This window comes from Apis cerana, linkage group LG4 (genome assembly GCF_029169275.1).
Source record: "Apis cerana isolate GH-2021 linkage group LG4, AcerK_1.0, whole genome shotgun sequence".
In the NCBI taxonomy this organism is placed as follows: Eukaryota; Metazoa; Arthropoda; class Insecta; order Hymenoptera; family Apidae; genus Apis; species Apis cerana.
Window position 1 is genome coordinate 11,497,782 of NC_083855.1, and position 22,154 is coordinate 11,519,935.

The window sequence follows — 22,154 nt, forward strand, 5'->3', positions numbered from 1 at the left end:
CGTTTCGGCGATCTCGCGATAGCCTGTTAATACCAATTCAACCAAGAAGGTAAAGGTTACTCCCGATCGAAACATCGTACACATGCCACATATATATATATATATATATATAGGTTGTCATAACATATACGAATCGTAATTTTAAAGCTGCGCTTCAACACCCTCTCGTAGTTCGATCTCTGGTATAGCGAGGATAATCTCTTGGAACGGATAATCTCGGTTGCGGGGGGAGAAGCGGGTTGATCCTCGGTTTACCCGATTGCATTCTACGTATCTAGGATTTCCATGTTCGGTGTTCCTGCCGCTCGGATAATTCGATGCCGCGTAATTTCGCGGAGAATGAGATTGGGTGCGCGGGTATCCGTTATCTTGGACGAATCGATTCTCGAGGGGAGAGAGAGGGGGGGGGGAGATCCGTCAAAGCGGATCGTGGTTGCTTGCGACCGGTCAGGGGCCCGTTGATCGAGTAACTAGGCGGGAAATGAGGCGAACTGACCTGAGGTGGATAGTGATCCGGGAGGGCGTGAAGTGCCTCTCTGTACGCGGACAGGGCCCTTTGTAATCTGCCCTGATCGGCGTAGAGGGCGCCTAATTGAAGGAGAGCCTGCACCCTCGCCGCCTCGTGAGCCCTCTTGTCCTTGAGCCCGGAACCATCCAAGGATGCGCCGGCCCGCAAAACCGCAGCCGCTTCCGTTCCACGTCCGACCGAGGCCAGCGCCGCGCCCAGATTCACATAAGCCTCTGCAAAGACAAACGATAAGGATCATCAGATGCTTTGGTTTGGGATTACGCTCTCTCACTTCATCCGGCCATGAATTTATATAAATCGAGAACCGGCCCCGGTTTTTCCATTTCTCATCCCCAATTTACCAACCATGAGACGTGCCATTATTTCTCCTTCTCGCTCCCCCTTCCCTTCCCTTCGAGAATCGAAAGATTGTGGAGAGGAGATTTTTACTTTTCTCCCTCAGTTTTATCCCCTCGGTTAATTTTTTTCTTTTTTTCCCCAACGAGTTATTAAATCCTCGAGTCACGAGAGTTCTCTATTTCCAGCTTAATTATCGAAATATGTACAGCGTTGTATGTACAGCTAGAGGAAGAGTGGGAGCGGGAAGGGGAAGAAAAGCGAGGATGAAATATACGAAAGGAGAACGACAAACGATCCCTGTTGAATCGCTTAATTTAAGAAACTGGAGAGCGGCGAAATCATAACAGGATCCAATTTTTTGCTCGATTCCGCCTGGGAAGCGGAACGGCAGATTTTTCGCGACGAGGATTTCTTTAGAAATTGGGATGGAAGCATGGCCGAGGAAGAGCGAAGGAGGGAGGAGGAGGTCAGTCTTTAACGCAAATCCAGACATTCATAGCCCCTTCTACCGCCACCTACCGCCTTCTCGCCCCTGTCCGCTTCTATTTAAAGGGGCATTGGCTCGCTTCCGGAATGGGTTGGGTTTTATGAGTCGAGGCTGCGAATCGGGTTAACTCCGCACGAATTCCCGCCTTTTGTCGCGTGTTCCTCCTGTATTTCTTTGGCTAATTACTAAATATCGTGCGAAACGACGGCCTGACGTGCGAAACGACGCGGAAACCGTTCGTTACAGGAAGACGAAGATTAACTTAACCCTCGGCCTAATTTCCAACCGTTTGTTTCCCACCGTGGGGCATTTTAATTTCAAACGAAAAAACGTTCCCCGCCAAGGAATGCCAATGTTTCCGTCTCGAGGAATACCCTCCATTGATTTTTCTTCTTCTTTTCCTTTCCTCTCTTTTTCCCCTCCTTTTTCAACTTCCTCCCTGTAAATTTAATAGTAACAGGCCGTTGTAGCCGTTAAACGATCCGCGGCGACAATGGCTTGGCGACTGCGGGGCGGAAAGGGGGCGGATATCCAAGAGGCGGACAAAAAGCCGCGGTCGGCTATGACTTTAATTAAAAATTTCAAGTTATACGGGGGAGGGGGAGAAGAGAGGAGAGCATCCTTGCAGCGCGGTTGAATCCCCGCGTGGCCCGCGTCACCGAACAACCAGGCCAAAGTGAAACGTATTAAAAAGTTTATTTCCACTTTTATTGTCACCCGCCGTGGAAAAACGTGATCCCTTACGCTCGTAAGGGAAAAGCGAATAGAGGAAACGAGAAGAGGCTTCGAGAGAGGCGAACAAAGACGAAGGAGGAGGAGGAGGAGGTTGGAGAAAGGAGAGGAGGAATCTCCGTGGATCGATAAAGAGAACGCGGGAATCTTTCTTAATTCGAGGCAATCTGCTTCTTCCAGATTTCCAACGACGGATTTCCAATGATCTCTCTCTCTCTCTCGCTCTTCTCCTCGGATCGACCGACTCGATCTTCTAATTTCCTCGCGTTTAACTCTCCGACCCTCTTCCTGGTAATATACTATCATTCCCGAACGCGACTGTTAATCCCGATATCATCCCACGCGATATTACGAGGCTGTCGCAAGACGTTTACCCTCGTGCCTCGAGTCGTGCAGTATAAACAGGTGGCGAGGAGGAGAAGATTTTCATTAACGAGGCGTGTGATCGGCAAATTTTCCGATCTGCCTCTCTGCATCGCTAAAATCCTTCAATGTCTTCCGATTCTATCCGACTTTTTCCTCCAACGATCGGATGTCCTTCGGGATAAACCAAGAGTAATCGACGGCCAGCGTCGAATTTCTAAAATTTTTAAAATTATTTATCTTACCCTCTCCTCGCCCGAAACTCGTTTCGCCCTGGAACGATCGACGAATATCATCGAAGGACGAAGGCTGAAGGCTGATCGAGGTTTGGGCGCGAACGGCGACTTTTCCAAAAGCGCTAATGAGTAATCGATACCGGGTGATCCCTCGTGTCACCGCTTCCTCCGAGATACAACGCGACTAACCTGAACGAACGGATCAACTTTTCCACCGTGTTATCCGCCCGTCGAAATGGCGTGCGCACAGAAACGGCTAACGACCTCGAGGTCTATTCGGGGGAGGAAACGCCCGCCGCAATTCTCCGCCTAATCCATCACTGTATCGGAACTAGTTTCCTCGCCGCTGCGACGTTTTAAGATATTGCGTAAACGGCGCGGAGGCTATTCGTGCTAGTGCACACGGGTGGATAGTACTTTAAATCAACGAGTGGCACGAATCGATGCGCGCCACCACAGACAAGCGTAGCATCCATTCATCCGTTATATATATAAAACAGTATATAAAACGGAATTAAGATTAAAGGTTGGACGCTCGAGGTTTCGTTTCGCTTTCTTTATGCTTCCAATTCGCTCGTTCGTTCGTATGACTCGAACGTGTAAACTTTGACGCGACTCGACTCGAAGATTTTACGAGCTCGGTTATTATAGCGAGGTTATATACACGTATAAATCCCCACGCGAATTATATCCAAGAAGCCGAGTGCCCCGGCCTGGGGAGCGGATACTCTAATTCCATAAAGTACGTCCCCCGGGACCGCGACGGGGAAAATGGATTGCCGGGTAGCCGCCTCGTTCTTTATTCAAAATAATGCGAAGCATAGGGGTTGGTTCCTTCTATAAGGCACCGGCCAGGAAATTGCCATTTCGATGCTCCTTAGTTTCTCCTCCACCCTTCCTTTAAAGGAAACTTTTTGCTAATTAAACCCGTCGCCTCGTCGCCACGACCCGCACCTCCCGAACCCCAGCACCGAAACAGTTTCGAAACAGGGTGGTAGTCGACACGGCTGTGTTTTCTCGAGCCAAGAAATATTTAAGATCATTCCTCGTTTAATAACCTCGAAAACGAGGTTGAAACGGATGGTTGCGGGTTATTCGAAGCTACCGTGCATCCGTCGATACGTGGTCGATGCAGCCTGCCTCGCGATTTTTCATCGCGATAGCCCCCGTTATGGCTTTTATGAATTCGAACGGGCGGCCTCCATTGGCCGGAGAGAGGCGAGGAAAAGGGAGGCGGGGGATCGTTGGAGTGGTTCACGCGCGGATAATTAATTAAAAGCGGTGAATTTCGACGGGAACGATTCGCGGATATTTCGAATTCGCGCTGCGCGTCGTGATTCTAGGTGTCATTCGCAATATCCAGTTATGCCGGATCAAAATCGACGCGTGTATACACACGCCTTTCACGTTCCGTTACATGCGCGCCCAATTAATTTTCCGCTAATGTTCGTATCTTGCGTGGCTGCTCGTGCAAGTTCGGCAAAACTCGGAACAACTCGGCGCGTCACTCGTAACTAACCGTCATATCTCCGCAAGTTTCACGAAGCGAGTTCAGACTCGAGAAGATACTCGAAAACGTCGGTCGGATCGTCCTCGTCGAAACATCGGAGCTCTCTTGTCGACAAACAAACGAAACGAAATAAAATAAAACTCCGTTTAAAAATACGCATGGGAGACCTAATCTGAAAAATAGCGGCGGAATCACGTTCGCGTCGTAAATTCTGTCTAACGGTGGAACAGCTGTGTTGATACCATCTATTTTTCATTCGTATATTTTGTCCCCGTTCCTTCCTTCGCGTTAAATTAAATAAAATGTATATAAATGCGTATACGCGCGTTTATATATATTTTATAGGCGCGTTTTGTGAATCTCGTGAAAGAGAGGCGAACGAGGAGAGAAGAGGGGGGTGTTTATAATGGGCCGCAAAAAAAGAAGAGAGAAAGAGAGGATGTGGTCAATTTTGACGGATTATTAAACTCGGAAACGAGGTGGCGCGCGCGCGCTGTGATTCCGCATCGGCGAGTTGGGCGTCGTTCGCCACCTGTAAAATTCGTTACGAGCCCAACCGGATATTTACTGCGATAGCTTTCACCGGGCTACAAAAACCAGCTCGCGTATATCCGATTGCATTACCGCACCGCGCCAATTACCGCGATTGGACAACCTCGAACAATATTTCTTTTCGGGCCAAGCAATCGAGCTTCCATTTAGGAGACAATCGAACGTAACAAACGTTCGTTTTGTTATCGCGTAATTAAAAGGGTAATTAAAAATTATTTAAGCCGCCGATCGTGTCATGTCGCAAAACCGCATTTTTCTTTTTTCTTTTTCTCCCTTTTTTACGAATTTTGACACGCGACGAGTTAAATTAGTTCAATTTCGTATCGGGGACGAGAAGGAAAGAGGGGACTCGTGTGCGGGGCAAGAACGACTAGCTCGTCGAGGATAGCGTAGAGAGGGATTACTCGCTCGTTTGCGGTGGAACGCGTACGAACTCGAGGAATGCGCGTGGAAAGTTTCGGGGGGATAAGAAAACGCGTGCCGCTCGCTTGTACCGTACGAGGGAGTACGGGCAAGTAAAAGAGATACGAGTCGAAGGGAGGGAGGATCTCCGTTTCTCTTCCCAGCCCGTTGGCCCCATTTTCTTCATCCACAAAGATGACGTAGAGAGATCTCGGCTCGAAGGAAAATATCAGAAATAACAACTGCTGCGAGGGTACGTCACGGTCTAATATATGCAGGGGAGGGGAAAAGAAAGAAAGACGAGTAATATTTCACCGGAGGGGAGCGAAAAACACTCGTTTCCGCGACTTTTCGCGAGTTGGGCGAAAAAACGGGTGCGCGACGAACGAGAAGGGAGGGAGGAAGGGGCCAGTTTCTCGGCAAAAACCACGTCCCCCGTTCCTGTGCTCGATACGACTTTCACGAGGAGGGGTTGGTCGATCCGCGAGCGTAAGAGGGTCGCCGTTTGGACGAGGGGGGATAGAAAAAGCGGAAACGGAGGAAGCAAGGCGCGAAACGATTCGAGACTTTGGAGGGTTGGTTCTGGCAGCGAGGATATATCGTCGTCGCCCTTTCACCCCGTGGTGGACCCCGATCGACGACGAGTCAGGTGGCCGAGCGTGGGTCGGCGGGGGAAGAACGGGTGGACGGAAACTGCTGTTTCATCTCCGACTCCGCCAACTTGGCAAGACCGCCGCCCCTGTTTGCTTCCTAATTACAAAAGAGAGAGAATAAGACGCGCGAGTTCCCCGAGTCGGAAAAGGGAGAGGCGTGCAGAGATGCCGTGGGACGATGCGGGGCGAGAGGGGGGAGGAGCGAGGTAAGACCGAACGGCGGCGAGGAAAACGTCGCGGAGAGATGAAGAGAGACGGAGCAGGCAGACTGAAGCGAATTCAACTCCGCCGCTCACGGAATTAAGATTCCATCGTGCAGTCGAGTTTTGTGTGTGCCTTGCAATTTCCTGGTTAACCCGACCGTTCTCCCTTTTCGCGTACACTCCGCGCGCGTGATTCTTCTCCGCGTCCACCATTTCCTCCTCGCGCTCTTTCTCGTCTCTCCCGATCGATATCAATCTTTTCCTTTTTTTTTCGAAGCGTCCATTTTTTCCTGAATGAATATCGTCGCTTCAAGTGTTTTTTCCGACTCGACGAACCGCCGCTTGGTTTGAAATTAAGAAAAATTTCGTTGAAAGGGAAACGTTTCGCGTCGAGATCGCGCAGATACATCGAATCGTTTTCGTTAAAGGCCAACTGTGTACGATTAACGCGTGACGAGGATTGATAGAGGAAGAGAATCTGGAGATCCGTGCGCGTTGTTTTTTCCTTTTTTTCTTTTCTCTTTTTTTTTTTGTCCCCTGTTAACGACACTAATCGTTCGTAACAGTGAGGGCTTTTAAAACACAGCCGGGTCGAGTAATTAGAGAACGAATCGGTCGCCAATTTGTGGACGGCTGTCGCGGCCAATGTACGGCCACCGCGAGCCGCGCTCGATAAAGGGAGGGCGACGAGTTCTCCCGCCTTTCTAAAAATGAACTATCAAAATTCTCTCCCTTTTTATCCTCGATCTCCATTTTTCGAGCGCGCAACACCACGCTCGATTCGTCGAACAAAAACGAAAGAAAGAAAGAAAGAAAAAAAGAAAGAAAGAAAAGAACAAACAAACTAGAGAGAGAGAGAAGCGAAAAGAAAAAAAAAGTTCGCGTATATTACTTTGTGCACAACGACGACCTTGCGCATTACCGAGGCGACCTTTTGTCCGTAAAATAAATAAACAAGCAGCGCTGCATAATGCGTCGCTTAACAACAACGCAAGGTCGACGTGGAAAAGCCGCAAGGAGCCGCGAAGCAACTCGCAGCGGCCATGATATTAAATCCGATTCGGTTGAGTTTAATTGAAATCCAACGACGGTTAGAATTTTGCCCTCGTTGCGCGGACACCAGTGCCAACAGTCCGAGAAACCCGCGTTTCGTACCTCCCCACGATAAAACACACCATTTCCATGCAGAATTATTTACGTGTAATTCGTCGCTGTATGTATCGCATTAGTAGTACCCCCTCCCCTCTTTCCAACCGCGTAGCGAAATCAAATTTTATTTTCGGCTTCCCGATTCCATTAGATGGAAACACGAGGTCGACGAGCCTCGTGAGAACGAATGCGCGAATAATACTAGAAAAGAGGGGAAACGAGATCGTAATGATTGTAAATTAATCGGTTAAAATTAATTCGAAAATTATCGCTGGAACGCAAAAAAAAAAAAAAAGAAAGGAAAAAAACGCTCGCTCGCTCGTTCGTTCGTGACTCGAGCTCTATCGATCGCTCGGAGATGATGAAAACGCGCGGGTATCCCATCGATACGCGTGTTTATATCTAGTCTGGTGTTTTCAACGAGTCGTTGCGTGCGCGCCAGCTGTTTAAGCGTCTAAACGCGTCCGCCTCTTCGACTTTTCTTTCTCGTCCTCTTTTTTCTTTTTTTTTATCCTCCGTATCCTCCGTTTTTTATCCTCGTTGATCGTCGATCGAGGCAATCATCACCGTGGCCGAGAGACGGGGAAAAATGGACGGAAGACGAGAGAAATTCACGTTGTTCGACGACATTCCGGTTGCCTCGAAGAATTTTTGGCAAAGAGAGAAAAAAGGAGGGGAGTCCTTCCTCCGATTTTAATCTCGGAAAAGTCCGAACAATAGAGTCTGGACTCTAATTTCGCGAATCACGAGTTTCGTGGATATTCCGTTTGGGGGATTTCCATCTGGATGGGGGAGAGAAAAGAGGGGATTGCGGTAAGGTAAAGCGGAAGTCCTTGGGAGCCGAATTGCCGTGTTCGAGCGTATCAATCGTGTTAAGTGCTCGTACGGCAATCCGGCTAATTTCCCAAGATCCGCCCGGGAATCTCTATACGCTTGTCCAGGGGTTACAGGTGGAGGGGGGGCCGACCCTCGTCTCTCGTTTCTCACGAGCGAGAACAACTGGAAATTTTATCGTTTCGGATAAAAATTCGAACGAGAGATCGTGTTAATCACAAACCCTCCCTTCGAGTCCTTAATTTAATTTCTCCGATCAACGGGATTCACGGATTTAGGCGAGTTCGCATCGATAAACATGGCGACGCAGGTGGACAGAAAGTCGATCGAGCGTGTTATCGAGTTATTTTACGCGGCAATTCGTCTAATTTTCCTCGTGATCGATGCGCCAAGTCGGCGAGCACCGAGCGGGGCGCAGAGAAAATTACGCGTGACCGCCGAAAAGTTGGCGCGGCCGGCGATTAATCACGCTCGAATCTCCCCCGATTGCGCCGCCCGCGGCTCGTATTTTTTCGTTGATACAGGGGAGGGAGGGATGATGATGATGATGAAACACGGCCATGCTAAACGAGTGATAAATTCTTGCCGCGTTTCACCGTTTTACCGTGCTCGTTATCGGCATCATTTGGAAGGAAACTCGCCAGGTTTGGTCCGCGCGATGCGAGCAACAAGAGTCTTTAATAAACGTCTTTTTTTTCAATGATCGAGGCTTTATCGATTCGGGACGTTTCGTAAAAGAGGGTGAACGCGAAGCGCGCGTCGAATCAATCGGAAACAATGTCTCGATCGCACCGATCCGATCGGCTCGCAGTCTTTTATTCTCGCGCGTGTTTCGAAAAATAGGGAATAGGTAGGGCGATTCTTTTTTCTCCACCGTCTATCGTTCCAACTGTTTACAAAAAAAAGAAAAAAAGGACGATTATTCGTTTATCTACGCTACTCCGTTTAGCCCGAGCTCGCGTTTATCCGCGCTACTTGTCGCTACAGTCCGACCGCGCGCAGTCCCGTACTACTTTCCGCGCGACCGACCATATATCGACTCACGCCACTAGTCAAAGTTGCACGAACGAGTTCTTATCGGGCTCGTCGGATGTTCGATCGTTTGAACTAATATTAGACGACGTTGTGTTACATCCTAAAGCGGCGTTACCTTTATCCCCTTGTCCCTCGTTTTCTCGGATATTTCGCTTAAAACTCCACTATGCACACAGATACACGTACACGCGCTCAACTTGCGAGATGTTTTGAACTTTAATCCAGGTGGCGAAAGGGAAAGTCCGTGGAGACTTGACGCGTTGCCACGTGCACGCACCCAAGTCGACGACACTTGTGCAAAGCATCCCGAGGTCCGTGGCTGGAAAAAAGTAATCGAAGAGGAAAAAACAAGGACGCTCGTCGTTCGAATAAATTCTTGTCGCGAGCCTCCTCTTGACGCAGGGGCAGCCTTCTCCCGCGATTAATCCGATCAAGATCATGCACGACACCCGGGTATTCCGTGTCTGGCGGATGTAACTAGCGTGCATGTAGCGCGTGTGGAGTAACGTGTACAACCACGGAAGGGATCAGGAATTTTCTAATAAAGATACACAGGAGGCGATTTCCGAACGACTGGTTGAACGAAGCTCGCGTGCGAGCGCCATCGTCATTATTCCTAATGAATTACCGTTCTTGCTCCGCGTCGATCGTTAAGAGGTCTTAATTAACACCTGTCAGTCGTAACCTCTTGCGTTCCGCCCCTTCGATATTCATCGTCCTTCCAGTCGTTATCCGTCGAAACGCGCAATGGAACAAAAATACAAAGTTGCCGGGCAAAATATAATACAACGGAAAATTGTTAAACGTATTACCCTTATTGAACGCGGTGTTCTCATTCATTTCAATTTCATCGCGAGTGAGAATCACTGGCGCTGTTTGTACAAATCTTGTAACTGACCTCCGTGATTTCTCCGTTGAAACTCTTCCCCGCGTCGAGTGTATTTCTCTGGGAAACCCGTTTCCGCGGCACAGTTGAATCATTCTCTCCGCAAATTCCGTTTCAATTAGCATAAATGGAATTTGCAGAGAGAGAGACTGATTATACCTGTTATACCAATTAACGTTTAAACCAGCGTTTTCTCTCCGAAAACGACAACAGTTATTAACGGTTTAAGGGGCGAAAAGAATTTCGTTATAAGATCCCTCCTCCCATTCTCCTCCAACGAATCAATCCATCTTCCCCTCCGCGAGATCGAAGCCGCTCGCTGGTTCCTTCGAAGAAAGGAAGGGAGGAGGGAGGAAATTTCGAAACGGCAGAAAGACGTTCCCTCGTCTCGTTCGGGAAAATATATATATATATATATATAGCGTACATCCGACGACCCGACACGTCTGTTTGTTTCTTCCTGTTTCTCCATCTTTCCCCGTTGCAACTTGGTCGCTTTAATTGAGTCACTTGTGTATCGCGCGCAAGCCGTTTTACGTACGCGGGCAAACGGGTAGTCTGGAAAGTTTGCGTCGCAGCGAGTCTTCGACCCGAGGCGTTTCCTGCTTGCGAGACTGTTCAAAGGGACTGCCTTCAGGTGTTACCTTTCCTCCTTTTTCTCTTGTTTTTTCCCTTTTCTTCACTCTCCGCCCCCTTCGTCCACCTCGAAGCTCCAACAAACTTTCCCTCCTTTAAAACGATCCTTGGACGGCCGCTTCGACACCCAACTTTGTTTCTTCCCTCCCGGACTCGGGATCCGCAAGTTTCGTTTTCCTTCGATCCTAGCTCGAGTACTTTGCGTAAGGAGAAGGGGGAGAGAGAAAAGGAAAGAAAGGAAAAAGGGTCCCGTTTAAAGGTAAATTTAAGAGGGGAGAATATCGCTCGATTTAAAGATAGATCGGCACGCTCCTTCTCTTCTCCTCGCTCGAGGCCCACGTTGCCACAATATTTTCTCGTTTGAAGCGCGCGTTAGCCAGACAAGTGGACGATATGCGACGATAAAAGTGTGCGGCGGCGGCCACTCGTGGCGGGAACGGAGGATCGATCTCGAGAACCGCCCGTAGTTTTATTAATAATGCACGTTTATTAGCGCGCGCGGGATGTCGTGGCTTTTTATCCCCCTCCTACCCCACTAAACACTCGGCGGCCACTCGAAGCGTTTGTCCCTCTCGAGGGGGATGGAGGGCGATTATCCATGAAAGTGCTCCACCCTTATTAGCCGGTTACGTGATGCACGCTTCACGGTTAAGCAGCCTCCACGTACACGTTACAACGATTTCAACGCGGTCGTAACCGTTTAATTGTGGCGCTCCGCTCGTGGGAAACTCCTCCGGGCAGAAACACTCTTTCCCCTTTCTCCTTTTCTCTTTCCTCCTTTCTCTCTTCCTTTCCCTCTTTCCTTTCCTTCTTTTTCTCTCCTCTCTCTCTCTCTCTCTCCTCCTTTTTCCTTCGCTTCGAATTTTTCCGCGCAGGAGGCGCGAAAATTACTACAAAAGAGCTCTCGACGTCGTTCCTTCCTTTTTTTTTTCCACCCTTTGCCACCCTTTCCCTCCCTTCAGCCTCGTCTCATCGCCAACCTTCCTCTCCTCTCCCCCTCCCCCTCCTCCTCTCGACGTCATCGACGCGGTCGTTCCACTCTCAACGAGAGACCGGCAACAATCGAAAGTCGTTCCACTTCTCGCGAGCGATTCAAACGTTGGATTATAATTAAAAGTAGCTGAAAAGTAGCAGCCACTCGTTTCGTTCGATCCTCCCTCCTGCGGGTCCAACCCTCTATCTTTCGTTTACCGTTGGAGCGCGGTTAAAAAGTTGAAGGTCGATAGTTTGCTCGTCCTCTGAAACTTCCTCGACCGGGGACTGGATTCCTCTTTTCGCCCTCTCCCCTCCCCTTTCGGAACAGAAGGATCGGCGACGTGATTCACGACACCAACACCTGACCCGACCTCCTTTCGATTTCCTTTTATTTAACACGCCAGCTCCGCGGAACACGTGTCGATCCGACAATCGGATCGGTAGTAATTCAACGTTTATCAAGTCGAATAACAGGAGCGAGAACGGCATAAAAACAAAGGTACACACAGGAGCTGGAGGTCTCCTCCTCTTCCTCTTCCTCTTCCTCCCCTCCCTCTCCCCCGTTTGCGCGTTTATATTCGCACGGCGTCGTTTCTTGCATTTGCCTCCGTCAATATTGAACGAATCAATGTTTATTCTGTGTTTATCAGTTACGCCGACCGAATTGATACGTCCCAAAGCATCGCCACGATCAAATTGAGAATTCCGTCGATAAGTTGGCTCGCGTCGCCTCGAATCCCACTGTTTACCGTTTTCTTCGACCGTTTCTTCGTTTTCGATCGAGCAGAGAGAAAGAGAGAGGGAAAGAAAGAGGGACAGGAAGTGAGAGGAGAGGGAGGGAGACCTTTTTCCATCCCGTCGAATTCGATCAAAGCTCGACAACAAAGGATATCAGGACAATTTAACGCGTATTTCCAGACTCGAAACTTTTACCTCGCGTTCATATATATATACATATCTATGTCTTCCCTTCGAATTTATTCGTCTACGACGGGGGACGAAGAGATCCGGAGATCGATGGAAATATTCTTTCGCGAAATTTCGGAGGGCCGTATTTTTTGATACTGCTCGTCCCTCTCTGGAAACTGGAAAACGTCGCTTCAACGAATAACAACGACTTGAAGGAGCGATTTTTCGTCGAGCGAGAGTCCAATTTGGAGGTTTAATTTCATCTTTGCGAGAAAGTGTTGGAAAGAAAGGCGCGATAAAAGCAGCGTGACGCGGATGTCTCTTTGTGGCAAGGAAAATTCCAACTTTCCGTTTTCGTTTCGAGAAATTTTACGAGGTCGATGAAATTATTCCCGATGAAGTTCCCCAATTCGGCCAAATTTTTTAATATACACATACACGTGGGAAGAGGCCGTCCGATTCCCATTCGTTTGTCCGCCATCCTTCATCGTCCGAACAGCCAACGTTCCATTTTTTCCCTTCTGGCAAGGGATCTTAGCAGGAGGATTTATTTTTAGGGAGCTGGATACCGCAAAAAAGGAGAGGTTTAACGAACCTTTACGGGCCAACAACTGCTAATACCCTTCCTCCACCCCCTCTGATTATTATTCCGAGATACGAAAGTTTCGACACCCTTTGGCCGCGAATTCGATTCGCGAGGGCGACGAGTTGGCTTGGAAAGTGTCGTAAATCTGAAAGAATTTGGCGAGATGTTTCCTCGATTTTTTTCGGATATAAATATCGTATCCGAATGGTAAAAAAGGGACTCGATTTCGCCCCGTGTCGCGATTCAAAATATTGACGTTTGCAGCCGTGAACAACCGATTGACAATTATGCAAATAACAATAATCGTTATGTACATTTTATCGCTCGTTCATTTATTCTCCCGTTCTCGTAAACGAATCATCGCGTTTGATTTAAAGGATACACGGGAAAAATTTCGCACTTCGATCGAATCCTTAAATCGCGAATCCTTTTCAAGGGACACGTAATGGAGCGTACTGGTTTTCTCTTCTCTCCGCACTTTTCCGAATAGCACATTGGTCCCAATAGTCGAATAATCCAAGGGGGATGACCCAACACGATGCGCTCTCCAAAGTTACAACGAGGCCGGTGTTTGGCGCGAGATAAGCGAGATACGCTGTGAATCAGGATGATAAAACGGCGCCAGATAACCCGGGAAGCGGGCGGAACGGGCGGGATCCAGAGGCGGCTAATTAGTAGGCGGACGAAGATCAAATCTGACGAGAGTGGACGAGAGTATTCTTGCAGGCTTTATACGCTCGCCGGCTAATCCGTTTATGGATGCAAATGGCGTTTCGAGCGGCCGGACACGAAAATGCTTCTCGTTCCCCTCTCGTGGCCACGCTCTCCACCAACCCACCCGACATATTTTCCGCGCCCGAAATCGCGTTATAATTGTTCCGCGAATATTCACCGTGTAAACAGCATTGACAAACTTGTTTCTTCTCCTCCCCCTTCCTCCACCTCACTTAAAATAACTCGCGCCCGCTCTTTCCGCCTGCTTGAACCTGTGTGCCGTGCACATTTCGTTGTCTTTCCCCCTCGCTTTTCCCTCGACGAGCCAGCGTTTTCGAAACGATCCGTTTGGAAATAATATCGCGTGACGGTCAACGAACGACGAGCCAAGGGTTGAATGAATAATAAACGAGATATTATTTTAGAAATAGAAAAATTTCCAAGTTCGTCGGTTGATTAAACGATTTCAAGAAACCTACCTCGTTTCCCCCTTCTTCGACGTCGTTCCAGAAACTAACGCTTGTTTAACGATATCTGTGTTGATCTACTTGCAGCGTAACCGTCTTACCCTACTTTCCGCCCGATCGTCCAACTGGAACGACGTATCGTCGGCCATCAGTCAGGACGAAATGGATTAACGATTGCGATTCCTTCCCAAACTTTTGAAGTTGGAAGAATAACGAGGAAGGCACTCGTCGAAGATTAAACATCTTGGAAACTCTGTATTATTTTCTCCGGTGTATTTATCGAACAAATATCGACTATCCGTTTCATCTTTAAAATTAAGCGAAAATTAATTCGACATCTCTGTCCGTTGTGTATTCAACATTAACCGTTTACGAAATGGTTTTTTACTTTACTCGGGTGAAGGGACGACTCGAGACGATTTTACGCATACGAGGCGAGTCTGTTTTCCTCAGATAACACGGAATAATTTTATACATGACTTAACTTGCAAAAATATCATTTTAATGATTTATGCATATTTACGTCTTTGAAAATATCCATTGAAAATGATTTTTTAATATTAATTTCTGTATCTTCTTTTCTGCGATAATTCAAATTAAAGCATTTGCCGAGATGCATTCTTTGGTTTATCTGGACGAGTATTGCAACAAAGTCTTTAAAATCTTAAAAATCACATGGAGCTTCCCATTCAATCGAATTTCATCATAATTGGTGATCGAACGTCTTCTCTCAACTGATCCTCTCAACTAAAATTGTAGATGGCATTTCGTTTTTATACCAACTTATAAAGAATATAAGAATTAATCAAATAACAATGATCAATCTGATTTCTCAACGGTTCAAAATTGAATTCATCCTCACTTGAACTAATTTCATTTCCGAAATCCATTTTCTTTTAGGTCTTCTAAACTTTACCAAAATTGCATAATACTTTTGCCACGAATGTCTGAATATTAAACATAATTGGAATACCTTATCTCCATTTATAAACTACAAGTTTATAATATTTCCCAATAAAAAAAAGAAAATAAGAAAACTATTCACGAATCAATACTGCGTTCTTATTAACTGTCGCCTCCTTTTCTTGCCTGACTTGGAGAGTCGTCTCTCGAGCGCGAAACCCGATCTAAGCGAAAAATATTCCTCCACGAGGACCGTGTACAATCGTTGAACAAACGCAACGGCAAGAACAGCCGTGAGATAAGATCGATATCGCGACAACGTTCGCTCGGTAACTAACAACCGTTCCCAGGACGGTTCCAATTAAATCGTCGTATTTGGCCCACGTGACAAACGGCGCTGGCCCCCACCCTGGCTCCCCTTCTCCCGGGCAAAAGACGGCCGGCTCGTTAAGAAAAGGAACCGTTCGATCCCCTCCTCTTCAGTCACGCCTACCGCGTGTACCGGCCGATTTCGCGCGATTCTCGCGAGCAAAAAATTTGCCACTTGCCGCTAATCGCGGTTGTCTTTTCTAACGGTGGAGAAAAGGAGAAAAGAAACGATCGATACGAGAGGGAGAGGCATTAACGAGAATCGATAGGAGGAAAAGTCTTGGTGTGGAAGAATCAGCAGGATGAAACTAATAGAACTATCGAGATATATAACCTCTGTGGTTTATATCTGGAAAGATTTGGAGAGAGAAAGAGAGAGAGAGAGAGAGAAAAGTTGTTGATATTTTCAGAAGGTATTTCGTCGTGGTTTAATACCGTATCTCGGAGAAAAGTCGGACAACGGGAACCGCGAAACCGCGCCGTGAAATAAATGGGAATAATATTTACGTAGGCCGGGATACGTGGACGAAAGGTGACTTTGGATTTTAACCAGTATATCGAGGTAAATATATACGTACATACAGCGGGCAAACACCATCAGTGCCGGCTTTCTCCTCCTCGAGGCTTCACCTTTCAAAGTGTCTCTTCTCCGTGAAATTTTCGACGGCATTCTCGCAAATTACGGACGCGCGAAGTGGGAATAAATACGAGTTAAAACTCTTCGCGAGTGTAAACGAGTGTGAATCTGTAATAACATTGAACGATTATTCGGCGAATTTCTCGATGATCGCGCGGTTCTCGACGAGAGTAACGGGGACACGACGCTTTTCGATATCGTCGATCTTTCGAACGAGGCTGCACGAGGTTCTCCGATACCCGATCGCCTCGAAGCAACGGAAGGGATCGGGTAACTAGAAATTCGAACCGTCTGCGGAATAACACTGGAGGCAATTCGAGGAGAACTCTCGTTAAAGTCGCGTACGCGGTTCTTACGCGAATTGCGCGCAAAGCTTCGACGAGCTTCTTCTCGTCTAAATGGAACGGGATGGAAGATAAGAGAATAGAAGGGTCGTTCTTCTTCATTCTCCGAGGAATTAGGGCCGCCTCGATGCCCTAATTGAACCGCGAGACCCCGCGAATTCATTAACTCGTACGCTCGTATTACGTTTCCAGCTAATTCAAACCTCGAACCTATCATCAGCGTTTCCCTTTTCTCTCGTTATCCTTATTGGGAACACTAGAGCGAAGATAGGAGATAGGGGGAGAAAAAAAGAAGAGAGAGAAATCTGGAGCGTAGAAAGCAGACCCTCGATCGAGCCTCTCGTCGTAAATGTGTTCGACGGGAAAATAAAGGAAATACTTACGAGCCAACGAGGGCCGGAAATGGATCGCCCGCTGATAACTGAGAATCGCCTCCTCGTAATTTCTCCTGCCCTGCTGCAATATTCCCCTGTAACATAGCAGCCGGAAACGGACAATTAGCAACTGGGGGGGGGATCGATGTACCTGATGAGAATTTAATTATTTATTTTAACGCGTGTTTCATGCGGCGAGATACGGATGGTCAAGAAGGGAGGCGGTGAAGCCGCGATCAAACGACTCTCTCTCTCTCTCTCTCTCTCTCATCGATAACAATCTCGGACGGGGGGACGATTAATCATTTTTCGAACAATGCCACTCTCAGAAACGATAAAAATATTACTTGTCAACCGATGACTTATCGTTGCGGAGGTCGAACGGCGTAACGAGCGTACGGAAAACGAGCTGGGAGAAACGGTGGTGGGAGGGGGAGAGTGCCAATAAACGAACTTTATATAACGCTCCCGGGGAGGAAGAAGAGGGGGGCCTATACGTGCCATCGTGGCATACATATTTTAGAAGAGAGAGAGAGAGAAAGAGAAAAAAAAATTCATTTTCGACCGCGTCGAGTGATTAATCTTTAATCTCGAACGTTGTCACTCGACGAACGATGAAAATATCACTCGTCGGTGAGAATGGTTGAGAGAGTGGTAGAGTAGGGGAGAGCATTGGTGATTTAACACTGCAAATCGTCCCGTTTTCGCTCCCCTAATATTTTTTTTTTCCTCGAAATTGATCCAACGAGAAGCGGAGAAGAATAAGATGAAAGGACAGGCAGGGATTCGTAGTTGTTTTTAGTATATTTCGCGAAAAGGAAAGGGGAGAACCGAGCGATCCATCGATGTATCATCTCGCCTCGCATCGATTCGACTTTGAGGAGAGAGAGAGAGAGAGAGGGAGAGGGAGAAAAAAAGAGGAAAGAAGGATTGGAAGCTTAACGAATCGATAATTCCTCGTTTTCGTAATCCTTCCCTGCGTGGTTGCCCCATGGTTTTTGGATAAATCGCTCGTCAATTCCGCTGATCAATTGAACGATATCTCGGGAAGGGAACGAAAACTCGGGGATGGATATTGAAATTCCAGCCGAGGGAGGATGGTAACAATCGCGCGACAGTTTCATCGTCGTTTCATCGCCGTTTCATCGTCGATCGGGGCGAAAGAGCAGGGGAGGGGAGGGAGAGGGAAACACGGAGGATCGCGATCACGAACTTTTCACGCGGTTGGCTCTCGCGCGCCGGAACTTCATTATTTTAACCGAATATAAAAATCCGGTCCCCATCGTTTCAACTTGTTCTAACTCCGTCGTGAAAAAGTTATACTAATGACACGCTTTGTGAACGTTCGAACGAGTGGAAAAAAGAACGGAAAGAAGGAAAGAAAGAAAGAAAGAAAGAAGGAAGGAAGGAAGGAAGAAAGGGAAGAGATAGACAGAGAGAGAGAGAGAGAGAGGAGATGGCGGTGGTGGCCGGTGGACGAGAAAAAGAGGCGGATATTTTCTTTCCGAGCGAAACGATCCGGCCTGGACCAGAGGAGTTTTCCCGTTCGTTAACGAGACGCTACTCCGCGTTCGTTAACTTTCAAGATGAATATTCGCGCAATATATAATGGACTCCTTCTCTTTTCCACCATCTATTACCACCCTCCCCCATCACCGAGCTTTTATTCATTCCCTCCTCATAACAATCCCTCTCGTTTGTACCAATTTGCAATTGTCCGCGATATTTCCCGCGATTTATTATTCCAACCAAGTCTCCGGTTAACCGGTACACGCTATTTAAAATCGCTTCCCCGGAACGAACGAACGGATAGCTTTTCAACGGACGCCTCGGCGATTTCTTCGACCGAGGATTTAACGATCTCTTACCACCCCCTCTCTCACCCCCCGCGATATCACCCTTCGCCGGTTAGTTTACATTCGTTACGTTTGTTTCTAGTCGGAGAGGATTCTTCTCTCCTCCCCTCTTTTGTACAGGTTTACTCGTGCACAAATGTGCCGATCAACCCGTATGAACGCGTCGTGGCGAGGACGCGGGTTTTCGAATCGCGCTTATTTCGACGACGAGAGGGTGAACGGCCTGTGGCGCCGAAGGGTCACGGATAAAACGACCGCGGCGGATCGTTCGATTGTTAAAATAAATACATTGTTCGGCCATTGTTCGACCCCTCCGCGCTCTATTATTTGCAGTGTCGTCCGCGTAACGGGCGACCATACCGGGCCCAGGTATGCAGCGACATTTCCCCAACACGCTCGGCTTTGTTGGCCGATCGCCGGTCTCGATGACAAAGCGAGCTTGGAATATTTCTCGCGTCCCCGGCTCGCCTCGAAAATATTACCGGCGATGCGTGCGCGTTCGCTTCGTTCACCGCTGGATCCACCGCCGCTGGAGGGATGGGGTGGGGTCGGATGGGATTGGAACGCGCCGGGCGAGAAGGGAGCAGAGCGGACGAGCGATAAGGACGGCGCAAATTGGTGCAAACGTTCGAAATACGATCCTCGACCCCGCCGGAAAACGTTCGGTATCGTGGTGAAACTGTTCCAACCGATGGTGAAAGGAAGAGACGTTACGTTATTCCCTCGTCTCGAGGTCGAGCAAAGCGGACGCGCCGTTAAATCGATGACTGTTGTTTCCCGATCGAGCATAACTCGTGCCGCGAGAGCCTCGATATATCGTCGATGGGGGCGATTCTTTCGAGAAGTTGACAGCCGCTAATGCGATTAGTTTTCGGGGGGAGGGGGACGTTCGATCGTTGAATAATAGGGGGAAGACGCAGAGAGACGAAACAACACGGTTCGTTGATCGTCGAGCGGGAAAATCGTTACATCGACGATAAACCGACGGGATGGATTTCGGTTGTTACGCGACTTTAATGACTCGGATTGCGCAGGGACGAATAAAAGTCTCGATAAAGACACGCGGCGCTTTGCCTTGCCCCCGCCCCGTTAACGAGTCTGACGCATCGATAGCACCGGGGGGTATCCGAAACCGGGAATGACAGCCGATAACTCGCACGTCCTCGTCCTCGCATTGTTCCCCCTCCGATAATCCGATACATCTATAATTATCGCTGGCGGATATTGCGAGGGGGTTGCTCGATAATCGCACCCGCAACTGGTAACTGGATGTTCGCAATAAGCTATTCAAGATTCTGATGTGCCTCGCTCGAATCACGCTCCCTCGAACGTTTCCAAATCTTATCGAAGTATTATTGAAAACACGATTCGATCGATCGAGGCCCCTTTACCCACGCAAGGATGCACGTAATCCCGAGATCAGACGAAAGAAACGGAACGGAACGGAATACTTGCGCCTTCGGAGATATCGCTAATAAAAAGAGGGGGGGAAACACGTTTCCTCCCTGTTCGACCCCTAAAAGCTTCCAAGCGTACGGTTCCTTCTTCCATCCAATAACCGTAACAGGGGGCGTAATGTTAACGACGAGAGAAGAGGACGGTAGGGAATCGTGGCGTAGAATCAATTCGGCCGATCGGTGGCCATCGATGGGGGATGGCGTCGCGACGATCGGCCGTTGTCGTTGGGCGGCGCTTCTCCTCGCGCGTCGTTCCACCACGTCGGCGTGGCTGCGGTCGTATCGGCGGTCGTATCGACGTCGCAAGGCTCGTTTCCAAGCCTCCTTTCTCTCGTTACGAACCTCGTATTAACGCGCGGCCAGAGATTGACGCGAGAGGGGAACTGGCGCGCTCGATAATTGGATCTTTCCATCCTCGTAACGCCGCTTCCGAAATGTAACGACCCACGATTTACGGCCTCTACGATCCTCCTACGGGTTTTAACGATCCTCTCTCGTTCGCGGAGGGAGGAGAGAGAGGGGGCAGAAGCCACAGATGCGTTCCAATGGAAATTGTCGAGGTGTCTCGTATTGGGAATCGCACGGGCGGCGTGCACACCGGTGATACGGTCAGACACCGGTTCCCGTTACAGTCTACGCTCCTGAATCAATCGAACATCGGGGAAGGCCGGCATCGGTGCTCGTGGTCCACCATCGTGGTCCGTTCGAACCGGATCCGGTCGTCTCGGTTCGGGAACTCGATTCGAAATCTAGCCAACGGCCAGCTGGAATATCGCGCTCTACTTCTAATCCTAGGTTTTCTCCTTCCGATTTTTTTTCATTTCTCGACGTAAAAAAGTTTCTAAGGGGAGGAGGAGGGAGGGAGGACGCCAGAGAAACGAGAAAGAGGAGGCTGGGGAGGGAGAGAAAGGGAGGAGGGAGGGGAAGGGGCATAAGGCGAGTGGAAAAGAAGAAAAAGAAAGAAAAGAGAGAAAGAAATAACAGAGAGAGAGAGAGAGAGAGATGCGCGGAGGAAGGACAAGGGAGGAGGGAAGGACAGGAAAGGATTGGAATTGTGGCTGCGGTGGAAACGCGATTCACGGTGGTCGTGGAACCGATCGATACACGGCAGCCGAGTCGACCGACAGCTGCTGTGGCTGCAGCTGGAGCTGGTGGAATCGAGGTAGCGAGCCTCGACGGAGAAGCGCGGAGCACCGCTCTGTTGCGGATCGAAGCGACGCATTAGCGCTCGTACAACGCTGTTTCCTCAGCGCTCCGCGATAATATCCTCGCGAGCCCGTTGTATATGAGCGCGTTCTACCGTTCTTTGCTGTCGCGCTGCCGGCAGAGAGAGGGAGAGAGAGATAGACATGTATATATATACACTCACACGCGGATTCGCAAAAGGGAAAAGCGTGAACGCGCGTACGCCTCGAATAATGGGCAATGGAAGCGTGTGGTGCGCGCACAGGAAGATTCGGTTCGCGCAACGTGCAACCAACGATATGACGTTTATCGTTTATAGCCGCGTTCTCGCCGCGTTGCACACGTTGCCCTCCCAACGACCAGCTCACGCTTCATCGAGCGCCTCCCTATTCGCTTTTTTCCACTACGGGATTCCGCCAACGATTCTTCTTCCGCGCGGAGCGTAGCGAATCGAAGGCCACCCCCACCGATCCGTTCAATTTTCGATCGGGTTTCGCGCTTCCAAACTGCAACTACATTTATATATATAAACGATATAGGCGAGTAAAAGCGAGTGGAAGGAAGGAGGGGCGAAAGATGGTGCGAAAGAACGCGAATGGACGTCGATCGATGTTTTTTCCCCAGCGAGTTTGAATTCCGTCGGACCGGTGGTCGCCCTATAATGTAAAACCCGTTTCTCGGATCGGGTGAGAGCGGTTTCGAGAGTCTTTCGTAACGGCTCGTTCGCCGACGAAACGTGTAAATGACAGGTGTAACGAATGGCCTGATTAATTTGTTCCGCGACGGACGGACGATGATCGATCCCGCCTCAAGTTTTTCGTCCTTCCTCCGG

The 22,154-nt window shown here is 48.8% G+C and overlaps 1 protein-coding gene across 4 annotated transcripts in view; it reads right to left on the minus strand.

The window, feature by feature from the left end:
* The window catches only part of LOC108002168 (protein O-mannosyl-transferase TMTC2), a 124,149-nt gene that overhangs the window by 21,794 nt on the left and 80,201 nt on the right, over positions 1-22,154 (minus strand). For all 4 annotated transcript variants that reach the window (XM_062074237.1, XM_062074236.1, XM_062074234.1 and 1 more), the window contains exons 6-7: positions 16,834-16,919; positions 497-741 (exon numbers count right to left, since the gene is read on the minus strand). In XM_062074237.1, the coding sequence (XP_061930221.1) occupies positions 497-741; positions 16,834-16,919 (331 nt within the window). The remainder of the gene's footprint in view (positions 1-496; positions 742-16,833; positions 16,920-22,154) is intronic.